This window comes from Meriones unguiculatus, chromosome 6, assembly GCF_030254825.1.
Source record: "Meriones unguiculatus strain TT.TT164.6M chromosome 6, Bangor_MerUng_6.1, whole genome shotgun sequence".
Taxonomy (NCBI): Eukaryota; Metazoa; Chordata; class Mammalia; order Rodentia; family Muridae; genus Meriones; species Meriones unguiculatus.
This window is the reverse complement of record NC_083354.1, coordinates 18,512,765-18,535,246: the sequence shown is the minus strand read 5'-3', so window position 1 is coordinate 18,535,246 and position 22,482 is coordinate 18,512,765. Positions and strand designations below refer to the sequence as shown.

The following is a 22,482-nucleotide window of genomic DNA, read 5'->3' as shown; positions in this document are numbered from 1 at the left end:
AAGGAAGCAGAAAGAGCCGAGGATTTGCATAAACCCATACCGGGGACCCCAGCTGGCTACTCCTGCAAAAACCAAGCGACACAAAGACACAAAACCAAGCGACACAGAGCTATTCTGAGCTGAGGGAAAAAAAAAAAAAAAAAAAAAAAAAAATCCCTGCATCTAAGAGGTGTCTGCCCGGGCCTTACCTGTCCTTCGGCGTCTTTGATCTTGGTTTCCAGGATCAGCTTGGCTGCTTGCTGTTCCTTGTTCAAGTGCTGGAGTCCCTCGTAGGTTGACTTATGCTCTGCAGAGAGTCTGGCTATGCTGGCGTCACACCTACCCAGGCAAACGACACACACTCTTTAAAGCTTAAAAGCACAAGTGGCTGCCTTGCATAATATAAAAGGCGTTGTGAAAGGCAAGGCCTCCTCAGAAACTGTTCTCCTGGGCTTGGAGAAGGCTCAGGCAGTAAAGCATGAGGAACTGAGTCTGATGCTCAGACTGCATGTAAAGAAAGAAAAAAAGAAAAAAAAGCCAGGTTCTGTGGGGCTGGAGAGATAGCTCTGCGGTTAAGAGCAAGTACTTGCGGAAGACTGGAGTTCAGTCCCCAGCGGCTCAGCACAGCCATGTATGACTCTAGATCCAGAGGATCCAATACCTCTGGCCTCAGCAGGTACCTGCACCCGCATACACACCTACACACATTGAAAAATTAAAAACTAATATTTTAAACCAGGTGAGACACTTACAATCACAGCCCTGAGAAGGCAGAGACAAGCAAATCTCCCAGGCTCACTGGCTGCCCGTGAAGCCTAGCTGGCCAGCACGTGCTCTTGAATTTTGTTTTAAAGTGGCTGGTGAGACACCTCAGAGGACAGAGGTACATGTGTACTCAGGCCCAGAGGCCTGAGTTCAATGCATGGATTCCACACAGTGGCAGGAGAGAACCAACTGCCAATAGCTGCCCTCTGACTTCCACACTGGCACCACGGTGCACGCATGCCTATGTACCCAAAAATGCACATCACACACACACACACACCACAGTTAAAAAAAAAAAACAGGGGCTGGAGAGATGGCTCAGAAGTTGAGGGGACTGGCTGTTCTTCCAGAGGTCCTGAGTTCAATTCCCAGCAACCACATGGCTTTCAACTACCTGTAATGGAATCTGATTCCCTCTTCTGCTGTTCATGAAAACAGTATTCATATACATAAAATAAATAAAGCTTAAAAAAAGTGGATGGCTCCAGAGAGTAACACCTGTGCACACATAATGAAAAAGATGGAGGGACAGAAAGGGAAGGTGGAGAGCAAAAGGAAGGGAGAAGAAAGAAAGGAACTTAAGTGTCCTCACCCCCAAATGATTTTCAAGTATGGTGCCAAGATAGTCAGTGAGAGATAGAATAGAGTTTTGACTAGTGATATTGAAAAATAACTAAACATGCAAAAGAATGAACTCGGAACCCTACCTCACACCATGTATATGAAGCTGCTGAGACACAGATCAAGGCTGGAGAGATAGATCAGTGGTCACAGACATTTCCAGAGAACCAGAGTTCAGCTAACAGCACCCACATAGGCCTGTACACAACTGCCTCTAACACCAGCTGCAGGGGACTTGAACCCTTTTCCGGTCTCCATGGCCACTGCACACATGTGGTACACATACATGCCCACAAGCAAAACGCTTGTACACGGAAAATAAAAATCAGTTGATCTTATAAAAACGTAAACACACGAGACCTCATAAACAAATATTCTCAGCCTCATTTATAATTTATGGTTATCTTTTATATATAATTTATAAGAATTATTCTATTATGATTTAAATAGATACAAAGTAGAAACAGCACATCTGCTCAGCTTAGGAAGAAACACAGTGTGGTGTGTCTTAGCCCTAGACAGCCATGATGCACTGACACACCACACACAGGTGAACCCTGAAAGCCCTACGCTGAGGGCAAGAACCCGTGTGTATGATTCCACTCACAGGAAACATCCAGAGAGGCAAATCCGTAGAGATGGAAAGAATTCTGTGGTTGCCATGGACAGGGTTTGAGGGAATCTGGGAGAGTGACAGCAAAAGCCACAGGGTTTCTTTCTGAATTGTTCAAGTGTTCTATGATTAATCGTGATGTTTGCACGGTGAATATACTAAAACCCACTGAACTGTATGCTTTAAAGTTTTAGTTTAAATTCTCTCCCCCCTCTGTGTGTGTGTGTGTGTGTGTGTGTGTGTGTCCATTTGAGTGCAATGCCTGCTGCAGAGTTCAGAAGAGGGTGTCAGGTGCCCTGGAGCTGGAGTTACAGGCAGTCATAAGCCCACCTGAAATGGATCCTAGGAAGCAAAACTGGATCCTTTGGAAGAGCAACAAACACTCTTAAGTGCTAAGCCATCTCTCCAGGCCCTTCCCCAGTTTGTTTATATGGGAATTATATATCATGAACTCTCTTCTTAAAGAGCAACAGAGTCAGAGGAAGGGAGGGAAGGAAAAAAGGAGGGAGAGGAAGAGAGGGGGAGGGAGAGCTAGTTCTCTTAGGGCCACTGTTCCGTTTGTGACGGTCCCAGTATTATCCCCCTCTAATTCCCAGTTCGCAGGTATTGGGAGCTTATGCCTTGGCATACAGATATTTTCCCTCTAACACTGCCACCAGGCACACCCACACCTATCAGAGAAGAAGAAGGAAATTCTGGGAGTCTGGAGAAAATGCAGACAGTGTGCCAAACACAGACCCAAACAGTGCAATAGGAATTGGGAAGCCAAACATGAGCTTTGCTTCTGGAAGAAATGGAAAAATCTCCAGCCTTGTCCTACGTGAGGGGCGCTGTGCTGAGAGGGATGCATGTCCTGACCTAGATCTACAAGTGAGAAAAGCAAGGGCCTGTCTGCTGTTCACTATATTACTAATAGATCCATAAAAGCTACACACCCGGATAGGAAAGCATAGGCCAGCCTAGCAATCTAGTATCATCGCTTTAAAAGCTATACTGCTCCAACACAATTATGTAATCAACGCACGAAAGTCAAAAATCTTGCCAAGGAGACTTTCTCTCACACGAATTCATTACAACAAAATCTCATTAGCCTTCCAAGAGAGAGACAGATATAGCCACAAAACAAGCCCAAGGTATCCGGTGCCTATCACAAACACTCGTCGGTTTTAGAATCAAGGCGTTTGTCAACAGGGGAGGAACAAGTTGGGTGGAGAAGCTGATGAAACCCTGAAGCAGAACGAAAGACTCCTGATGGTATTTGGAGAGAGTTCTTCGATGTCTAGATACAATGTCATAAAGGAGGCATCAGTGTCACTGAGGTGCGGAGGGGCGGACAGCTGCCATTTGTGCCTTGCTCCCTCCCTCCCACCTGCTCCCACAGCTGTGTGACGGCTAATTTTGATAATCATCCTGACCGGATCCAGCCACCGGGCACTCCTGTGAGGGATCTTCCTGCCCTGCCCGTTAGAAGTAAGAAGAGCCATCCTAAAGCGGGCAGCGCCTTCCTGTGAGCCCAGCTCTGAGGGGGAGCTGTGCTGTTTGTCTCGTTGCCTTTGGGCCTACCCCCTTGCTGTTGCCGCTCCACTCCAGACACAGACACAGGCTTCTCAGGCTTCCAACATGGACTGAAGACCAGTGGCTCTCCAGGAACCCTCCAGGCCCTGGGTGGGGCTCCTGACACACTGAGCTAGCAGCTGCTCGGTCCTCAGCCTCTCCAGCCAGGAGGTGACTGCAGGACCTCACTGCATAGACCAACAGAACCGTCACCAGAGTGGCCATGACACTCTTCAGCTTTGAGTCCCTGCTGTTCTCTGAGCTTCGGGGTCTTTTAAAAGCCAAACAAAGACTCAGGATTTTGCAGTCCTGCTCCAGCGACTTTTCTAGATCAGCCATTCACCCAAACAAGCATTTGTCGACTCTCTACTGTTTCCAGCGGGCTCTAGGCACTTGACTACAGTAGTAAACGATACAGAGCCTCACTCCAAGACAATGAAGAAGACACCAGAGTGACGGGATAGAGCTTAAGTCAGGGGTGGGGGAGGAGGCGACACTCTGCAGAGTGGGGAAGGACCCCTGGAGGAGAAGACGTTTGCACTACACTTTAAAGGTAAGAGGAAGTGGAAAGGTACCCACGGGCCAAAGCCCAGCGGCACAAGAATGGGCTTCTTTGGAGAAGAAGGTGCAAGATTCTTAACTGTCAGCGTGCCCAGAGTCCACGGATCTCATGAGAAACGGGTTCTAATTCAGTAGCTGTGGGCGTGGACATTGCTAACGAGGTCCGAGGCGTGAGCCTGGAAGATGGTTCAGCCGGTGAAAGCACGTGCTGCCCAGCCCGATGACTTGAGTTCCCTGGGCCACGGGTGGTGTAAGGAGAGAATCGACTTCTGCGATTATCCTCTGTTCTTCACATACGTGCCACAGTACACACGCGTACACACACACACACACACACACACACACACACACACACAAATGCATAAATGTAACTGTAAATGAAATATATATCTTTTCAAAATCCCAGGTAATCCTGAGGGTCTGTGTCCTTGGAACACACCCAAGTAAAGAGAAAATCACTTTCCAGGCTGACAGGAAAACACATCTTAAATTTTCCAGCCTATGGGAAACCAATACTTCCAGGAAACAAGACAAAAATTAATTATAACAAAGATGAACACTTATTTTGGTCTTTCGAGACAGGTTTCCCCTGTGCGTAGCCGTGGCTGTCCCAAAGATGAGCCTTATAAAAGGCACACGAACAGTAAGCCCTGAGATTATTGATTCAGTGACCACACGGTTACCCGGCCAAATGACTTCAGCCAGCAGAGGGCGCCCTCCGATCATCTCCTCCCAAGAACACCCGGCCAGCTTTGGAAAGGAAAACAGGACAGGCTGACCCCAGGGTTGAAGTCTACTGCTAGCTTCTGTGGTCAGAGCCGGGAGGGGTGTAGTGAAAGAATTTATTGGGGCTTCCTCACTGAACTGGAGTTCATAAAAAGGTTGGGCATCGAGCCGGGCGTGGTGGCACACTCCTGTAATCCCCACATTTAGGGAGGCAGAGGCAGGAGGATCGCTGTGAGTTTGAGGCCAGCCTGGTCAACAAAGAGAGTCCAGAACAGCCAAGGCTACACAGAAAAACCCAGTCTCGAAAAACTAAAACGAAACACACAAACAAACAAACAAAAAGTTGGGTATCACCATCATCATCATTATTGGTGGGTGGGTGAGTATGAAGAAAAGGGCACAACTTTGTGGAGCTGGTGCCCTCCTACTGGATACCAGTGTGAAACTCAGTTCAGCAAACTTCCACAACGAGCATTTTACACCGCCGCCCCCACTGCCTCCCCAGCCCCCCACCATCTCAGAGCCAAGTGAAAACTGTTCTCAAGGAGTAAAGCCTCCACCGTTTGGAGACCCGCGGCGACGGGCTGAATTCGGAATCCCGCACCTCTGGGCCTGGCTGTGAGGGCGGTTCCAAGAGGTGAAACTGAAGAGAGGAGACTGACCCTGAACCCCCCAACGTGGACAGAGGCTCCTCAGGGCCTGGGGTCCCGGACTGAATAAAAAGGGGAGATGGAGCTTAGCATAGCCAGCTCCCTCCGCTTCTTGACTGTGGACCCCACGGGAACGGTCACCTCACGCCCCTGCCGACCCGCCCTCCTCACCCGATGGACTGTGAGGACAAAGAACCCCGCCTTCCTCGAGATGCCTCCGAGGGGCCTCTGCGGGCAGTGGGCACCGACTGGTACGCCTACCTGGCAACTCTTCCTCGGAGATCTCCCAAGCCAGAGAGCTGGCGCATCTCCAGCGTCTTTAAGGCAGAATTAGTCCCATAGCTGATGTTGTCCCTGGCGCGGATCTGCTCCTGGAGAACCTGGGGGACACAAGGATGCTTGGGGTCACTAGCAAATTCACAGGCGTCCACACAGCACTTCATAATTCCGGAAAGTACGTGAGTGCTCAATTCATTTTTTTCATAAGACCTTTTTTGTCTGTCTGTTTGTTTGTTTGTTTGTTTGTTTCAAAAAAGTCTCACTATTAGCCCTGGCTGGTCCAGTGCTTGCCATGGATCAGGCTGGCCTCGAACTCACAGAGATCCACCTGCATGAGGAGTTCCTTTTAGCACTGAACTGATGAACACAGAGGCTGAAAACCAGGAGGCCTAGAGACACCACTCCTAACTAAGAGTCCCCTAATTTACCAATAAAACTATTTTATTTTTTTATTACTTTTCCTTAGTATAAAAGAGGTTTTATTATCAGTACAGCGTCTGTTATGCCCTAAATTTAGTGTAGACTTGTTTGTTTGTTTGTCTTTAGAGACAGCATCTCACTGTGTGACCAAGGCTCGCCTCCAATTTCCCCTCCCGCCTCAGCCTCCTCAGTGTTGAGGACTCCAGAGATATGCCACCATACCCAGCCCCCCCACCCCGTTATTTTATTTTACATTGTTTACATTTCAGTTTGAGTTTCTCTTTGATTTAAGGATGTTTGCCTACCAAAGGACTACTCAAAATCAATTAGAGCTGGCCAGCACCTTACACTCAGGAGCCTGCGGCAGGAGAATTCCTCCCAAGATTCAGTCTCAAAAAATAAAAATAAAAGCAGAGTTAAGATATTGTTTCTTTGTTTCAAACTGTTAATATTTTGCTCTTTTTTTTTTTTTTTTTTTTTTTTTTTTTACATTTTATTTACTGATGAGTGGGGTGTGAGAACACAGTTTTTAAGGAATTGATCCTCTCCTTCTACCATGCAGCTCCCGGGGATCAGTTCGGGTCTTTAGGAGTGATGGCAAAGGCTTTTTCCTGCTGATCCATCTCACTCTGTCTTAATTCTCATAAAGTCTATAAGACCTTTCTTTCTTCCTTTCTCTTTCTTTCTCTCTCTCTCTCTCTCTCTCTCTCTTTCTTTCTTTCTTTCTTTCTTTCTTGACAGAGTTTTTCTGCATTGTCCTGGCTGTCCCAGACTTTGTAGACCTGGCTGGCCTCAAACTCACAGAAATCCACCTGCCTCTCTCTCTCTCTCAAAGGCATGCCATCACGCCTGGCCTGACACTTCAAATTTTAATATGCTAAGTTTTGCTCTATGACTGAGTTTTTTGCGTTTTTACTTGTGTATACATGTATGTGAGCCTGTGCCTCCTGTGTGTGTGCCCATGAGGTACAGAAGAGGGTATCTGATGCTCTGGAACTGGAGTTACAGGTAATTGGGAACAGACTGAGGTGTGTGCTAGAAACGGAAGCAAGCTGGACCTCTGAGCCATCTTTCCAGCATCGACGACTGCTTAAAACAACATTTTAACCCTGGAGCTTGGTGAACCTCTCAAACTCTTTTCTTCAACTCCCTTATAGCTACTCAGTGTAACTAACATTTCCTCTCCCCTCTGGCTCCCTCCCCCCGGAGCGTCTGTCATTCATATGCTGGGGTTTGGCTGTCCCACTTGCCCTTCCTGACAGCTCCACTCTGCATGGGACTCTCCTTTCTCTGGAGTTTCTCCCATTGTTTTCCTGGGACCCACTGAACTCTAAATTCAAGGCAGCGGTTTCATGCTGTGCTCATGGGTCCTAAATATGCAAACTGCTCTTTTCTCCCTGGCCCACTGGTTCCCTTCCTCCTCCTCTAGCTGCTGGGTCCTTGGATGTGATGAGCTTTTCTTTCTCTGCTCATGGAAGTGTTCAGGTAGGTGTTCCTGACAATGTGGATGCATCAGTAGGCCGAGGTACAGCCAATGAGGGGCCTGTGCCAGTCCTAGGTAAACACTAAGAGGAAGAGTGGGCCTCCAGTGTCTCCTCACCTCCTTCACAGAGGAAGGGACTGGCTCGGTCAGTAGAGGGAGGCGTGAGCCTGGCTCCTCCTCCTTGGCCTCCTACCTAAGGCTGCACTCTGGCTCTCCCTGCTGCAGGCACTGCTGTAAGACCAGTGCAGTCCAGGCACACAAGAAGGCGGACAAGGACTGGGGCTGGCGAGGAGGCAGGCACTGAGGGACGGGTGTCCCTTACCTCCTGCACTGGTACAGGGACTTGCTTCCCTGTCTTTGTTCAGGTTGGTGACACTTACGTCTTATAGCCACCGAAAACGAAATTTGCAATTGCCAGACCTGTTACTTCCCATGGTTCCCAGTTTTTGAATGAAGGAACCTGCTCTGTGAAGAATGCAAAGTAGTTACAATCACCTATGAATGACAAAATGTTACTCATCGAAGCTCGTTCCTGCAAGGAGACTGCAGATCTGACTAATTCATCCCTAGCGCACTCTCCCACTGGTGAAAGGCGCTGGCGGAGCTCTCTCTCTCTCTCTCTCCTCAATGGGCAATAGCAAGTGACACCTAATTAGAAGCAGAAAATGGAAAGAAGCCCTCATGGTTTCCGCGTGAGCTTGTTCAAACATTTGTTGATAGTAATAAGACACAAGGCCATGGTGCGCAAATGCCTTTGAGGTGCACAGATGTCACCCAGAGTCCCAGGTCCCGTCCCCAGCAAGCCAAAGCTAGGGAGTGGGCCTGAAGGCAGATGCACAACAGACACAGGCCTCTCCTGGGTACCACTGAATTAGATGCTAGGAAAACCAGGCTTTGCTTTGGTTTTCAATCCCTAAGTGAAGAAGATGGAAAGGAATTCACAGAAGAGGTGCTTAAAATCATGAACATTTCCAGTAACCTTTCCAGTAACCAGAAGAACAGGAACCACACAGAGGGGCTGGGGTTGTAACCCAGTTGCTAGGTGCTTGCAGGGCAGAGCGCCGCATAAACCTGACATGGCAGCACACATCTGGAGGTGGGGGAGAGAGGGTCAGAAGTTCTAGAGCTTTTTTGGCTACTAGGTAGTGAATTTGAAAGATCCTGAACCACCCTGATGCAGAATGCTGCTAGTGGACATGGCTGAGGGGGTGTGGCTTGGGGGGGTTAGATATGAGGGCAGCAGCTGAATGGACGCTTCTTATGCTTTCTGCTCTGTTGTGCTGAGAGCCCGACATAGCAAAAACAAAACAAAATAAGGCCTGTGTTTGATTGTTTGTTCTGCTATGCTGGAGACTGAACACAGAGGCTTACGTTTAGCATTTACAAATACACCCAGCCCAAAGTCCACTTAAAAAAATCTTTTATTTATTACGGCTCAGTTGATAAAGTGCTTCCCACCCAAGGAAAATAACCCAAGCTTTGATACCCGCATGGGATAGGCAGGGACAGCAGGATCCTGGGTGGTCTAGATTCAAACTGTGATAGAGATGGACTCAGGAAGACACACCTATGTCAACCTCTGACCTCTCTACAAACATACTACATACACATGCGTGAACATATACATACATACATACAATCACTTTTATAAAAATAAACTAAAAATCAAGTATTTTAATTGTAATTCAAAAGTAAAAAAAAAAAAAAAACAAAAAACTCAAAAGGCATGGTTGATGAGGTAGCCAAAATGTATCCATATTGTTCAACTCTTTGACCAAGTAATTCTACTTCTTAGAACTGATCTTAAGAAAAAAATGGTAAAAGTGTCAGCATAAAAATGGGTTCCCATGTGATTCCCACACCAACAGTTTTTACAACTGTTGCATCTTTATGAAACCGTGATGAGAACTTCGAACAGCTTTCACTTAACTATTTACTTGTTTACTCAGAGACAGCTCTCAGTATGCGGCCCTGGCTAACCTAGGACTTGCTACATAGACCAGGTCGTCCTCAACTCACATCAATCCACCTGCCTCTGTCTCCTCAGTGCTGTGATGAAAGCTGTGCACCACTGTGCCTGGCTGTCCCGGAGGACTTTAAAAGCAAGAGGAGATATGTAGCGTTTAATATTGAGCAAGAAGAAAGAGCATAAAATAAACAGGCAGGTTGGTTCCTGCTGTGTGCTAAGAACCTCGTAAAATAGGGGGATGCTAACATCTTCCTTATTATGTCTAGTTCAAGGGGAGGGTGGGTTCCTCTTTCTTGTATTTCCCACATTATGTTTATAATAATAATAAAAAAGTATGTGGCCTTTGCTTTTACAGCTTATAAATAAGAAAAGCACATTTAGCTTTTATAGTTCTTATGCAGATGAGTGAGGTATTGCTCTAGCAATGCTTTGAAGAATACGGAAAAAAATGTCTGAGCTTAACACGGTATTCACATTACTAAAAAGTTATGTGAAGACGGAAGTCATTAGGGGGCTTATTGTTTAAAGAGACTCTAGAGCAAAGCTGCAGGCGGCCAGAAATGTCAGAAATGTGCCCCGATCTGCCACATCGGAGCTCTAACTTTAGAATGGTGCTGGCCTTCGGCAAGGAGTGAGCTGTTCTTCATTGTCAGTTTGAGAAACTGTCTCTAGTTTGCCAGTGTGTACAGGGTACCAGACATGCCCTTAGGAGACATGGTTACATCAGGAAAGGACAGAGGGTGGGCAGCTATCTGGCCAAGTCCTTCCGGTAAAGATGTTTCCCTCTCCGAGAGAGAAGAGGCTCGTCACTTTGAAAAAGGCACAGGCTTATCATTGAAGAAGCCCCCACCCCAAAACCAGCATAGAGCATCGACTGTGCGGGAGCCAAGATGACATTTATGCATGCAAGGTGATGGCCCAGGCCCTGCCGAGGAGCCTACGAGGAGAGAGGTCCCCCTGAGTGTTCCCACCTCTTCTCAGATGAGAAGGGATTTAAAAATGAACACACAGTGGAGAGAGGCGCCCCCACCCAGGGCAGGAGCATTTCGTCAAGCGGGACCTCCCTGCCTGGCTCTTCATCCAAGCTGAGGCTTAGAGCTTGCCAGGTCCTGCTCTGTGTGTGGAATTGATTTTCTGGTGTTTCGTTCCACCTGGTGTTTAGTTTCATCACGGACCCCTCAAACCTGCCAACTCCCAAACAGAAGTCTCTCCCTCCAACATGCAGAGGGCCCTGTCACCCCTACCTTCAAAATAAGCCCAAATCTGCCCACTTCCCCCCATGTCTGCAGCGGCTTCCGTAAGCTGAGCTGCTGTCACAGGTCTACCCTTCTTCGGGTCTCCCTGCTTCCATCCCTGTTTTTGCAGTTTGGGGAGACCCAGGGTTCCAGGCGGGCTAGGCAAGCACTCTACCACTGAGCTACATCCACAGACCTCTTGCTTCCACTCTTGGTCCCGAATAACCTCTTCTCTTCCCGGTAGCCAGAGCCCATCAGTCCGTAAGCTCCACCTGGGAAGGCTTCTGTCGCTTTTGTTATCCACTAATGCAGCCTCAGCATGGATGAATTATTTTACCTTAAAATCAAGTAATGAAGACAGCTGTGGTGGCATATATCTATTATCCTAGCTACGCAGGAACTGGGGTAAAATTGTGAGTTCAAGACCAGCCTGGACTACATCACAAGACACTCAACTCGGAAAACAAAACAACTCTAAACAAACAAAAAAACCTCACATGATGGCTTTTAAAAATTATATATATGTTTTGTGTATGTGTATATACATGGATGTGTCTATGTCATGGTGAACTTGTGTGGATCAAAGGACAATATTCAAGAGCAGGCAGCCACCCTGTGGGTTCAGAGAACCAAATCCAGATCATCAGGCTGGACGAGTACCCTAACCCTCCAAGCCATCTCATCAGCCCTAAATAATGGCTGTAGCCAAACCCCAAACATCATCAGAAGTCTTCAAGGCTTCTGAGTGGTCCCTTCCTTCAGCTCAAGACCCTCCAGGCTGCTTGCTGGTCCTCACTCTCGTCCTTTCTGCCTCTGCACAAGCTCCCTGAGTACCTCCTCACCTTAGCTCAGCTGCCCCCGCGTCTCTGGTTGCCCTTCACATGTTACCATTTTTTCTAAATAGACCCATCATCACTCTCCATCCCGTTGTCTCATGCTCACTGATGCAAACTAGTGTTACCACGGCTACTCAGTCCTCACTGCCCACATGCCCGCTGGAATGCGGTGAGGGGCGAAGGGCCAAACCTTGTATCCCTGGGTAAGCATGTTGGCTCCTGTCACTCTAACGGTTCCTGCCTCACCCGAAATTCCGTATCAATGAATGTAGCTCCTAGCTCTGTGGTTCAGGCCTGGTCTACCAGGTAGGAGGTTCACAGATTACCATAGTCCCACTGGCGATCAGGACCTCAATGACGAACCCAGACAGGCCAAAATGTCTAGGAGGCAAGGGGTGGGATGTAACTCAGTTAGCAGAGTGATTGCCTGGTACAGCATAAAGTCCTGGGTTCGGGCTCCACCGTAATAGAAACAAAGTTTGGGGACACCTACCGGTAATCCCAGTAATCTGAAGATGGCAATAGAAAGACCAGGAGTTCAAAGTTATCCCTGGTCGTACAGGGAGTTCAAGGCTAGCTTGGGCTACATAAGATGCTGTCTTAATATATACATATATGTTACATATAAATAGTAGGGGAAGAGAGGTAGCTTGCTGATTAAAGAAGTTGTCACCAAGCCTGACGATCTACATTCACTTCCCAAAAGACAGAAGGAACAGACTCCTGAAAGTTGACCTCTGACCTCCACCATGCGCATAGACACAGAATAAAGATAAACAAGATAGATGTAATAGTAACCAGTGAAAAGGTCATGACGTGGAGAGGGAGTGGGGTGTGATGTAGGAGGGGTTGGAGAAGGGGAGAGGAGGGGTGGAAATGACATTTAAATACAGTACTCATGTCTAAAATTCTCAAAAATATCATAAAATGTTAAAACGTTAATGCCCACTCAGAACGCCATGTCAACAGGATGAATGGCTAATGAACACTCATTTCTGTTTCTCTCCTCGTAGTGAGACAAGTCCAGTGGGTAGAGTAAAAACATTATGAATTTGGGGAGCTGAGGAGATGGCTTAGAGGCTCAAAGCACTGGTTGCTCTTCCAGAGAAGGGCTCTGGTCCCAGAACCCTCACAACCACAATCACCTCCAGCTCACAACCACCAGGGACCTGACGCCCTCTTCTGGCCCCTGTGGGCACCGGGTATTTGATGCACAGACATATATGCAGGCAAAACACCTAGACACAAAAAAGAAACCAGTAACAGCATAAATTTTGAGGGTTGAGGATGTAGCTCAGTGGCAGAGCCTAGGATGTGCAAGGTCCCAAGTTCAACCCTTGGGACCGTCCACTTCTGATGTTTTTGTGGGGTGTTATAACCAACCCCCACATCTCCCTAACAGGGATGAGACTGTAGCCAGCTCACTTAGCTGCACGTTGGAATTCCCTTTTCAGGTTAACTACATAAAATCCAGGAGCCAAATCTCTCGCCCCACTGGAGCGCAATTCGGATATTGACACAGGCCTTAGCTTCAGTTTTGTAATATAAAAAAATTACCTACAGTCACGATTCTTAAAAAAACAATATCCAGTAAGATTTTAGGGTGAACTGAAAAACAAGTGTAAAACATAAATAAAAAAGATAACAGAAAGCCAACCAATTTACAGAGGAGACTCAGCAAGAATCTAGCCCTCTGACACAATTACACCTTGTTAGAATTGTGCAGCGAGTTATTCGGCAGGTTCGTAAATCACGCCATGAGACTAGTTCCACGTGGGAGGTTTTAAGGGAAGGTGGAGGGGATCACAGAGACTGTCTCTGGGCAGGGTAGGAGAGAGAGAAGGAGAGAAAGACATGGTGGGGGAGAGGCTCCCCGACAGAGAGGGGAAGAGCAGGAGAGAGGAAGAGAGTGCAAGAGAAAGATGGCAAGAGAGCGACAAAGTGGCGGGTTGGCCCTATAAAAGGAGCAACTGAACCATTCCCTCCAGGTGTGGCTACCTGGCGGGCGACACATGATGACATCATAGGTTGCTAGGCAACCCAGAAGCAGGCTGCCTAAATACTAACACACCTACCACATCTTTGAATACAAGCTGAATACATTGTCTCTCCACTTTAAATATGCAGCTATTATCTTTTCTTGCTACTATTATCTTGTATAATAACAACTTGACTCTTTTAAAAGATGTTTAAATGTTTATTATTTGTGTGTGTGTGTGTGTGTGTGTGCAGGTGTGTGCGTTTGTGTGTGCATGCATATATGTATGCGTGCACATGTATGCATGTGTGCATGAGTGTGCATGAGCATACATACGTGCAGGTGCCCAGGAGCTGAAATTACAGGCAGTTGTAATCCACCTGGTGCAGGTGCTGAGATCTGAACTCCAATCCTCATGATTGAGCGGCAAGTGCTCTTCAATACTTAGCTGTCTCTTGAGCCACCCTAATACCCCAATTTTATATTGCTGGTAGGTGAAGAGTTCCTTTTAGGACTTACGTGTTTTTATTTCCCATCATTGTGTCCTCCTATAATCTATATGTTTAAATTCCAATCTCCACTGCTAGGAAGAGGTCTTTGGAATGTAATTAGACTGGAGGGTTAAGCAGCCTCATGCATAGGGCTCCTAGCAGGCCTGGGCTCTAGGGGTAGCACTGTAATACAACAACCTGTACACACCTGTTATCCCGGCTCTAGGAGGAGGAAGCCGAAGGAGCAGGAGCTCAAGTCATCAAGTTTGAGACCACCAAGGACTACATAATTCCCTGACAAGTAGATGACAGATAGATAGAGAAAGAGATAGAGAGATAGAGATAGACAGTCAGACAGACAGACAGACATGCTTCTGCCCTCTCCCTTGGCGGCAGCAAGCAGGGCTTTGGGCCTTGAATCTCCTACTCTCTAGAATGGCAGGTAGTAAATCTCTGCTCTTTGAGCCATGCAGCCTGTAGCAATTTGTCAAGGCAGCCCGGACTGACTCTTGCAGCCTGATTTTTGTTTGAGGAAGTTTGGCTGCAGTGCAACAATTTGAATGTCTTATCAAGCTTCTTCATGTTTGGGCAAACATGCTTAGTTTAAAAATATATCCGAATCCATATAATTGGCATTCCATAGTGGAATCTTAAGTTTCTAAATTCCCTTGCTGTTACTCCAGACTGATGCATAGTTATTACCAGTGACAAGAAAGTAAACATTTGGATACCCAAAGTAAATTTTCTGCCCAACTTGGATTTTATTCAGTTTTTCCACCTCTACAACAGAAATCATCTTTTCATTTGCAAAATTTGTATACTCTAAAAATGCATGGAAGTAGAAAAGAGTGCAGTCTGGTTGAAGCAAGAAATATCATTTCATAAAGTGTGTTTCAGACATAGAAAACAAAACTGTGATTTCAAATTCACTACACTATTGTAGTAAATTTTGTATGCATTTAATTAGTTTTCTTTATTAAGTTAGCTTTATTTATTTTTATTTTATTTTACTTTTTTGGAGATGGGGTAGCATGTAACCAAGGCCTGCCATGAACTTGCTATCCAGACAAAGATGACCTTGAACTCCTGATTTTCCTGTCTCTGCTTCTCAAGTGCTCGGATTACAGGTGTGCACCACCACAGCCAGTTTCTACTGTATTTGAGATCAAACTCTGGGCTTCCTACACACTAGGCTGGCTCTCCACCTACCAACTGACCTGCATCCCCAGCACTTAAAACCCTGAGTTTATGAAGCTAACTCTGAAATGTTGCCCTTTGGATTGTGCAGCCAGTACTTGGAAGGTGGAGGGCAGAGGACCACAAGTTCAAGACCAACCTGGGTTACAAGAGATCTTGTCTTAAATACAGACAAACAAAAGTTCCGGGGTTCTAAAAGAGCTCCCAAGGACCAAGATGGAAAAGGGGAAAAAGTACATTGGGGAGTGGGGATGGTTTTAGTCTCAGCACTCCTGTTGACTAGCTTCAGAGCTGGTCTTTTTTATGGCTCAAGGAAGAGGCGGTGCATTGCTTTCTAGCAGCCCCTCCCCTGCCTTCGCTCTGAACTGAGGGTCTATTCATCACACAAAGCTTGGTTCTGGGTTAAGGAGGGCGTCACCCTCCCATCCACGTGTTGCTCAGACCTCATTGTGCCTGTGGTAGGAGGTGAACTTTGGGAGGCTGAGTCACAGGGACAGCGCCTTCAAGAACCAAACCTGGACGTTTTTAAAAGGACCCCGGAAAACTAGGGGACAGCTCAGTCACTGAAGTGTTTGTGTTAAACATGGGGACTGGAAGTTGGTCCCCAGAACCCATGGACTGGAGAGATGGCTCAGAGGTTAAGAGCACTGGCTATTCTTCCAAAGGTCCTGAGTTCAAATCCCAGCAACCACATGGTGGTTCACAACCATCTATAATGAGGTCTGCTGCCTTCTTCTGGCATGCAGACAGGATATTGTAAAAAATGATAAATAAATGAATCTTTTTAAAAAAATCTGGACATGGTTGAATAGTTGTAATCTCAACACGGGGTGATGGCGGCAAAAGGACCCATTGGGTTCACTGGCCATCTAGCCTACCCTACTAGGGAGCTCTAGGTCAGTAAGAGGCCCTGTCTCAAAAGCACAAAGCTTGAAGGATGACAAGAACGACTCCCTACATGTCCTCACGCCCACCTATACATAGACACATTTCCATAAGTGCACACATGCATTAAATAAATTCCTATTCTTTATAAATCACCCGCCCTGTAGTATTTTATTACAGCAGCATAAATGGGCACGGACAGCCTTCCCAACCGCCTTCAGACGCTGTGCTTGAACAATGGGAAGATGAACAGGACAAGCTTTTACTTGAGAAGCTCACAGTCTGTTCTACTCAGCAAGAGCCTTACCTCACCTCACCGCATTTACCAATACTAACTCAGAGTGGGTCACAGAAATCAAAATGAAAACTAAAAGTTGGGTAGAGGACGCAGGAGAAAGCCTCTGCAGTCTTCGGTTAGTAATCAGTTTTTAGACCATGCCACTAAAAGCATGAACCATAAAAGAGAAAAAAACAAGGTAAGGCCTTGGGCAGGCAGCTCAGCAGGGAAGAGTACTGGCTTTGTATTTGCAAAGCCCTGTTTGTGATCTTCCTGCCACAGAATGAGTTTGGGGCCAGCCTGGGAAACATGTGATGTTGTTGAGAGAGAAAGAGAGAGAGGGAGAAAAAAAGAGGGAGAGAGAGGGAGAGAGAAGGAGAGAGAAGGGAGAGAGGGGAGAGGAAGGGAGAAAGAGGAGAGAGAAGGGAGAGAGAGGGAGAAGGGGAGGGAGGGAGAGAGAGAAAAAATATGCCTGAAGAAATGAATTGCTGGAGGCTACAGCAGGAATAGCATTCCTATGAATTTGGGGAGGGATAATGGCAATGTCCTAAAATAAGAGAGTGTTAATGGTTGTGCAATTTTATACATTTGCTAAATCTCATTTAACTTGTGTACTGGTCAGAAGATTTTCATGGTTTTTAAATTACGCTTCCATAAATCTATTTTAAAGAGTACAAATTCAGGGTCTGGAAGATGTAATTCAGTTGATCTCATGCTGACTTGGTATGCATGAAGTCCTGGGCTCAGTCTAAGCTACATAAACTGGGTGTGGTGGTACACACCTGTAACCAGAACTCAGTAGGCAGAAGCCGGAGGTCAATCCTGGGCTACTAAGAACCTAGGCTCCATGAGATCTTGCCTCCAAGCAAACAAACAAATGAACAAACAAAAATACAAATCTGCCTAGGGAAATATGATTAAAACACAACGGGAACAAAGGCTTCCCTGTCTGTCCATCCACATTTTATTCACGTTGCTGAAAATTACATGTGAAAGACACCGGCCTTGTGCAGAGACGGAAACCCAGGCTATGCCTCACCGGTCTTAAGCTTTCTGAACTCAATTGCATGTTCCCTGTGGTTATTCAAAACTAGAATTAAACTTAATAGACAGTCTTGACCTTGTCTTAGTTTCATGTCAGAGCAAATAAAGAGGAGTGTGAAAAGCCATTCCACCGCCTGAGCTGCCCGGATGATATAATTGGCACCGTATCATTTCAGCGCAGAAATATTTCATCGGGAACAGCCAGGGCTGACCCAGTAACCACGCTAACAACTGTCTTCAAAGGCAGGAAGGGGTTTACAGGAAAACTTTTTGTCTAGTTCTCCATCTCCACTGAGACCCAAACAAAACAAAATAATTCAGTAATCAGCAAGGTAAATTTAGAATAAACGTTACAAACAGCATTGACAGAAATTGCCATCAAATACAGTTTCCTTGGTGATCATTAAGAAGAGACAAGGCAGGGTTGATGAGATGGCTCAGCAGGTAAAGAGGCTTGCTGCTAAGGCTGACAACTTGATCCCCAGGACATAATGGAAGGACAGAATTGTGCTCTCTGACTTCCATCCATGCCCCACAATACATGCACCCATGTATGTGAACACACATACACGCATAAATAAACTGTAATTTTTTTAAATTACAGTTTTAAAAAATTACAGTTAAAAAAGATAAGACAATATTATTTTTGAAATTGTTATTAATTTTTAGTTTATGTGTGGAAGTGTTTTGCCTGAATGTGCATGTGTGTGTCTGGTGTCTGAGGAGGCCGGAAGAAGGCATCGGATCCCATGAAACTAGAGGTACTGGAGGTTGTGAGCCGCCAGTGATGCTGGGAACCAAACCCAGGTCCTCTGTAAAGGCAGCGAGAGCTTTTATCTGTGCAGCCGTCTCTCCAGCCCTGTGGTACATAGTCTTAATTCCAGACTTGGAAGCAGGAAGGTCAGGAGTTCAAGGATAACCTTGGCTAGCTAGTGAGTTTGGAGTCAGCCTGGGACACATGAGAGCCTGTCCTAAAGCAGATCCAGGGCTGGGGATGTGTCTCGGTAGATGGGAGTGCTTTCCTAGCATGTACATGCAGGGTGGCACATGCTTATAATCCCAGTGTTGGGAGGTAGGAACGGGAGTATAAGGAGTTTAAGGTAATCCTTGGCAACACAGAGGTCAAGGCCAGCCTGGGCTACATAAGATCCTGTTCTAAAAATATCTACTAATAATAGACAAGACAGATAGCTCAGGTCTGGTGTCAAAGGCCTGAAGTTCTGGCGTTTGTGAGACAGAAGAAGGAGGACCGCTACAAGTTGCAAGTTCAAGGCCAGCCCATGCTACACAGTGAGCCCACATCACAAAAGGGGAGGGCTGGAGAGATGCTTCAGCTGGTTAAGTGATGGCTGTGCAAAGTGCTGAGCTGAGTTTGGATCCCCAGCAGCCTTGTAAGAGCTGAGTATGTCCGTGTGTCCCTGTAACCCCAAAGCTGGAGCGTAGGGGCAGGCACTCTTGAGGTTTGCTGACCAGCCCATCTAGCCAAAGAGGCCAGCTTCAGAGTCAGCGAGAGACCCTGTCTCAAAAAAATAAGGTGGTGTGATAGTTCAGTTGTTTCCTTGGTACAACCTAGAATCACAGAGCCTCAGTGAGGGGCTATTCTCATTGGGTTGGCCTGTGTGTGTGTGTGTGTGTGTGTGTGTGTGTGTGTGTGTGTGTGTTTGAAGGTCCTGCCTTACCTTCCCCACAGTGACGGACCATAACTTGGAACTGTGAGCTAAAATGAAGAACCCTTTGTCCCCTAAGCTGCACTCTGTTGGGGTATTTTATCATAGTAACGGAAATGAAATGAGGACAGGTGGGGAGCGAATGGGGAAGAAACGCAAAGACAACACACAAGTACACACACACACACACAGGCATGTATACACGACTGTCGGACAGCTGGGACTCAGACTTGGGTGGCCTGACACGGACCAGGTCTGGGAGGATGAGCATGGTCCACACTGGCTTGCACACCCCTTACCTCAATGTCCCGATTGAGCTGCTTTACAATGGCGGTTATGTTTCGAATGTGCTCCTCCAGGAACAGCCTGGCCAAGCGGTCACCTCCCCCTTTGTTCTGCATCTTCTGCAAACTGCTGACGATGTCATCTTTGATGCGGAAGGCGTGTTCTACCAGTGCTGCTGTGGTTTTCTCATGACAGAGGATCCTGTCTTCCAGCTGCTCCACCAGGCTCACGGAGGAGTAGGGTGCCATGGTCAGGGACTGGCTGTGTCGGGGCATGGTCCTCACTCGCCTGCAGGAGGGAGCCACGGTGTTAAGACTGGCTGGCGGAGAAAGGATAATCTTCCAAGCCAGATAGAAGACTCCTCAAAGAAAGAACTACAAATTGCCTGTCTCCGTAAACCGAATGGGATTAAAGGAAAAGTTTCTTATGTAAAAGAGTTTTTCTTTGGGAGCCAGACGGGACTTCAGGTGACTGTGCCAATGGAATTAAGTGGGCTGCTAGCTAGCAGGCTGTGACCCCCAAGAAGCAGGAGGCTGGCAGAATGGACACACCACGGCTCCCCTTATATTAGCTGTCATAACCAGAGCCAGCTGATCCCAAAGGTCTGTTGACCTACCACTGCCTTCCCCCTTCCCCTAAAGCAGTGACCGTGTGCTCCAGTGCCTATAGCAGCCAGACAGTATCAGAAATGAAAGCCAAGCACCACACAGGGCACACTTGGGAGGGCTGGGAACCCTGAAGAACTAGAATGTCCCCTGGGGTGCCATAATTTTGTCCCACCCATAAAAAGACCACCTAGAAATGAGGCCTGTTCCCCCCCCCATCAAAATGATACTTCAAAATGAGCCAGGAAAAGCAGATGTGGCTGTAAAATCACCTCACTCTTCAAATGATGGCTCATTTAGAAAGAGCTTATAATATGCAGGCTGTGTAATGTATGTCTGTGGGCCAGTAGTTCCCTAGAGGCATCCAATATGCAACTTCTGATTTCATAGAGCTAATGGGAACATTTGCCTGGAGCTCCATGGCGATTTCGCTGTTGGCAGGAAGTTAGAAGCTACTGCAGGGCCACTGTGAAATCTCTGCCTTTTGGGGTAATGAAGTGGTCCACAGGAGTCCTGAGGGGCACATGATAACACTTTTGTTGCCCTTAAATAAGATGACCCTTTATAATGTAACAGCTACAAGGCTTCATCTCTCACGACCCTCCCACCCTCAAGGAACACTCGTGGGATTGGTGGAAAGAAAACGTATACCTTAGATGCATATTTTCCAGATAGTATGCCCTTCCTGGGTGACAAGAGAAGGAAATACAGTGTCCTGTTGGGCCATTTTCTTCTTAGTAATTCACATCTGTTAAGAAAAAACAAAACAAAACAAAACAAAAAAAAACAGTAAATGCTAAATTAGTAAACAGTGTATAGCTAAAACTTACAGGACTTCAAACTCTGATTATTTAAGACACCAGGAGGCTTACAAGTTGTGTGGATACACTGATCACCTCTAATGGTAAATGCTTCTAACTTCAGACATGAAATAAACAGAGACTGTTTCCCAAGAAGGGAGAAAGAGCCTTGAAAACACAAAATGCTTCTGAAATAAGCGCTGCTAATCTCTACCAGACAGAGCAACGAGGACCATCAAATGAAGGTTCTAGAAGTTTTCTTTCTCCATCTGCATCTTGAGCTTGAAAACTGATTTTCCAGAAGCACAACCCTTGCCCCACCTCTCCTGAAATACCAGGACCAGAACCCAGCTCCTCCCACATGCTAGATCAGTGCTCTGACACCTAGCCACAATCCCAGTTCCCAAAGCAATTTCCTAAATCGATTTACTCAATCCTGTACTTCCCTGTAGAAATGTTCAATAAGCCACCTTAGTAAATCTGATCCGGGTGAGCAATTAAGAACGCCTCTTTCCAAATGAATCAAAAATAAAAACAATGCAACAATGCACGTTCAATGGAAGCTGATTCAGAGAGACCCCTTCATCCACCAAGAGAATGGCGTGGATACACTCAATTAAAAAGCTTCGTTATAAAAGGTACCATTCACACCAAACCTTTCATACACTCAGTATCTGGCTGTCACAACTCATCAGAAAACCGGAGTTTTAAAAAGATTTTAGAAGTTAGGTTCCTCAAGCCTGTGGTTGATTGGCTTTAAACAATGGTGCCTGGTACCCACGAGCTAATTCTGTAATTAGTCCCATTCCGACACTGGATCAAGAAAGCATTTCTGACTGGTACCATTGTTTTGGCATCAATTCTCCGGTGTTTTATTTTTAGACTTTCAAAATGTGAACGTTTCACTTTTCCTGGACAAAGAACTTTTTTAAACAAATTACAATTAAGGGGGGGGGGGGAGAAAAAGTAACTCATGTCGAACAAGCTATGATGTTCAGCCAGCCAGTTCTTAGGTGTCAAAGAATCTCTACCATTTAGACAACATAGAATTAAGCCCGTGTGGAAATTTGAAATCATACAGCACTTATACTTTTAAGGTTACACAATCACTTTTGTGAGGTTTTCTTTAATGAAACAGCTCAGCCTAAAACTGACTTGGCATCTATTAGGAACCATCCATGCATGGCCGACGCCCCCAGTCAAAACTGCCAGCAATGAAGGTGTCATGACGGAATGGAGACTTTCGCCACCCGCTTGCCTGAGCTACAGAAATCCCAACCAGATGAACTTTGGGAAAGATGGAAGAACATGTCTGACTGCTAGACAGGCTCTTTCAGCCTCAACCCTTCCCAATATCTGGCACTGGTTCCATGATATAAAATCCCCGATGGCGTGAGTTCATAAAACATGTCCATGGAAGGACATGCTCAAGAGTCTGCTCTTCTGCTTAGTCACCTGGCTGGCTTGCACCAGGACTCTGGTGTGGAGGGGAGAGGCACAGGAGGATCTCCATTGCAGCTGAAAGAGAGGCCAAGAATAAGCCTCTAGATTAAGTCCCTTCC

At 46.5% G+C, this 22,482-nt stretch overlaps 1 protein-coding gene across 3 annotated transcripts in view; it reads right to left on the bottom strand.

Moving 5' to 3' along the window:
- Fam81a (family with sequence similarity 81 member A) overlaps nucleotides 1-22,482 on the bottom strand; it is a 50,086-nt gene that overhangs the window by 15,427 nt on the left and 12,177 nt on the right. For all 3 annotated transcript variants that reach the window (XM_021634393.2, XM_021634394.2, XM_021634392.2), the window contains exons 2-5: nucleotides 20,772-20,868; nucleotides 19,530-19,803; nucleotides 5,731-5,849; nucleotides 189-318 (exon numbers count right to left, since the gene is read on the bottom strand). In XM_021634393.2, coding sequence (XP_021490068.1) covers nucleotides 189-318; nucleotides 5,731-5,849; nucleotides 19,530-19,803; nucleotides 20,772-20,782 — 534 coding nt within the window. In that variant the 5' untranslated portion in view covers nucleotides 20,783-20,868. The remainder of the gene's footprint in view (nucleotides 1-188; nucleotides 319-5,730; nucleotides 5,850-19,529; nucleotides 19,804-20,771; nucleotides 20,869-22,482) is intronic.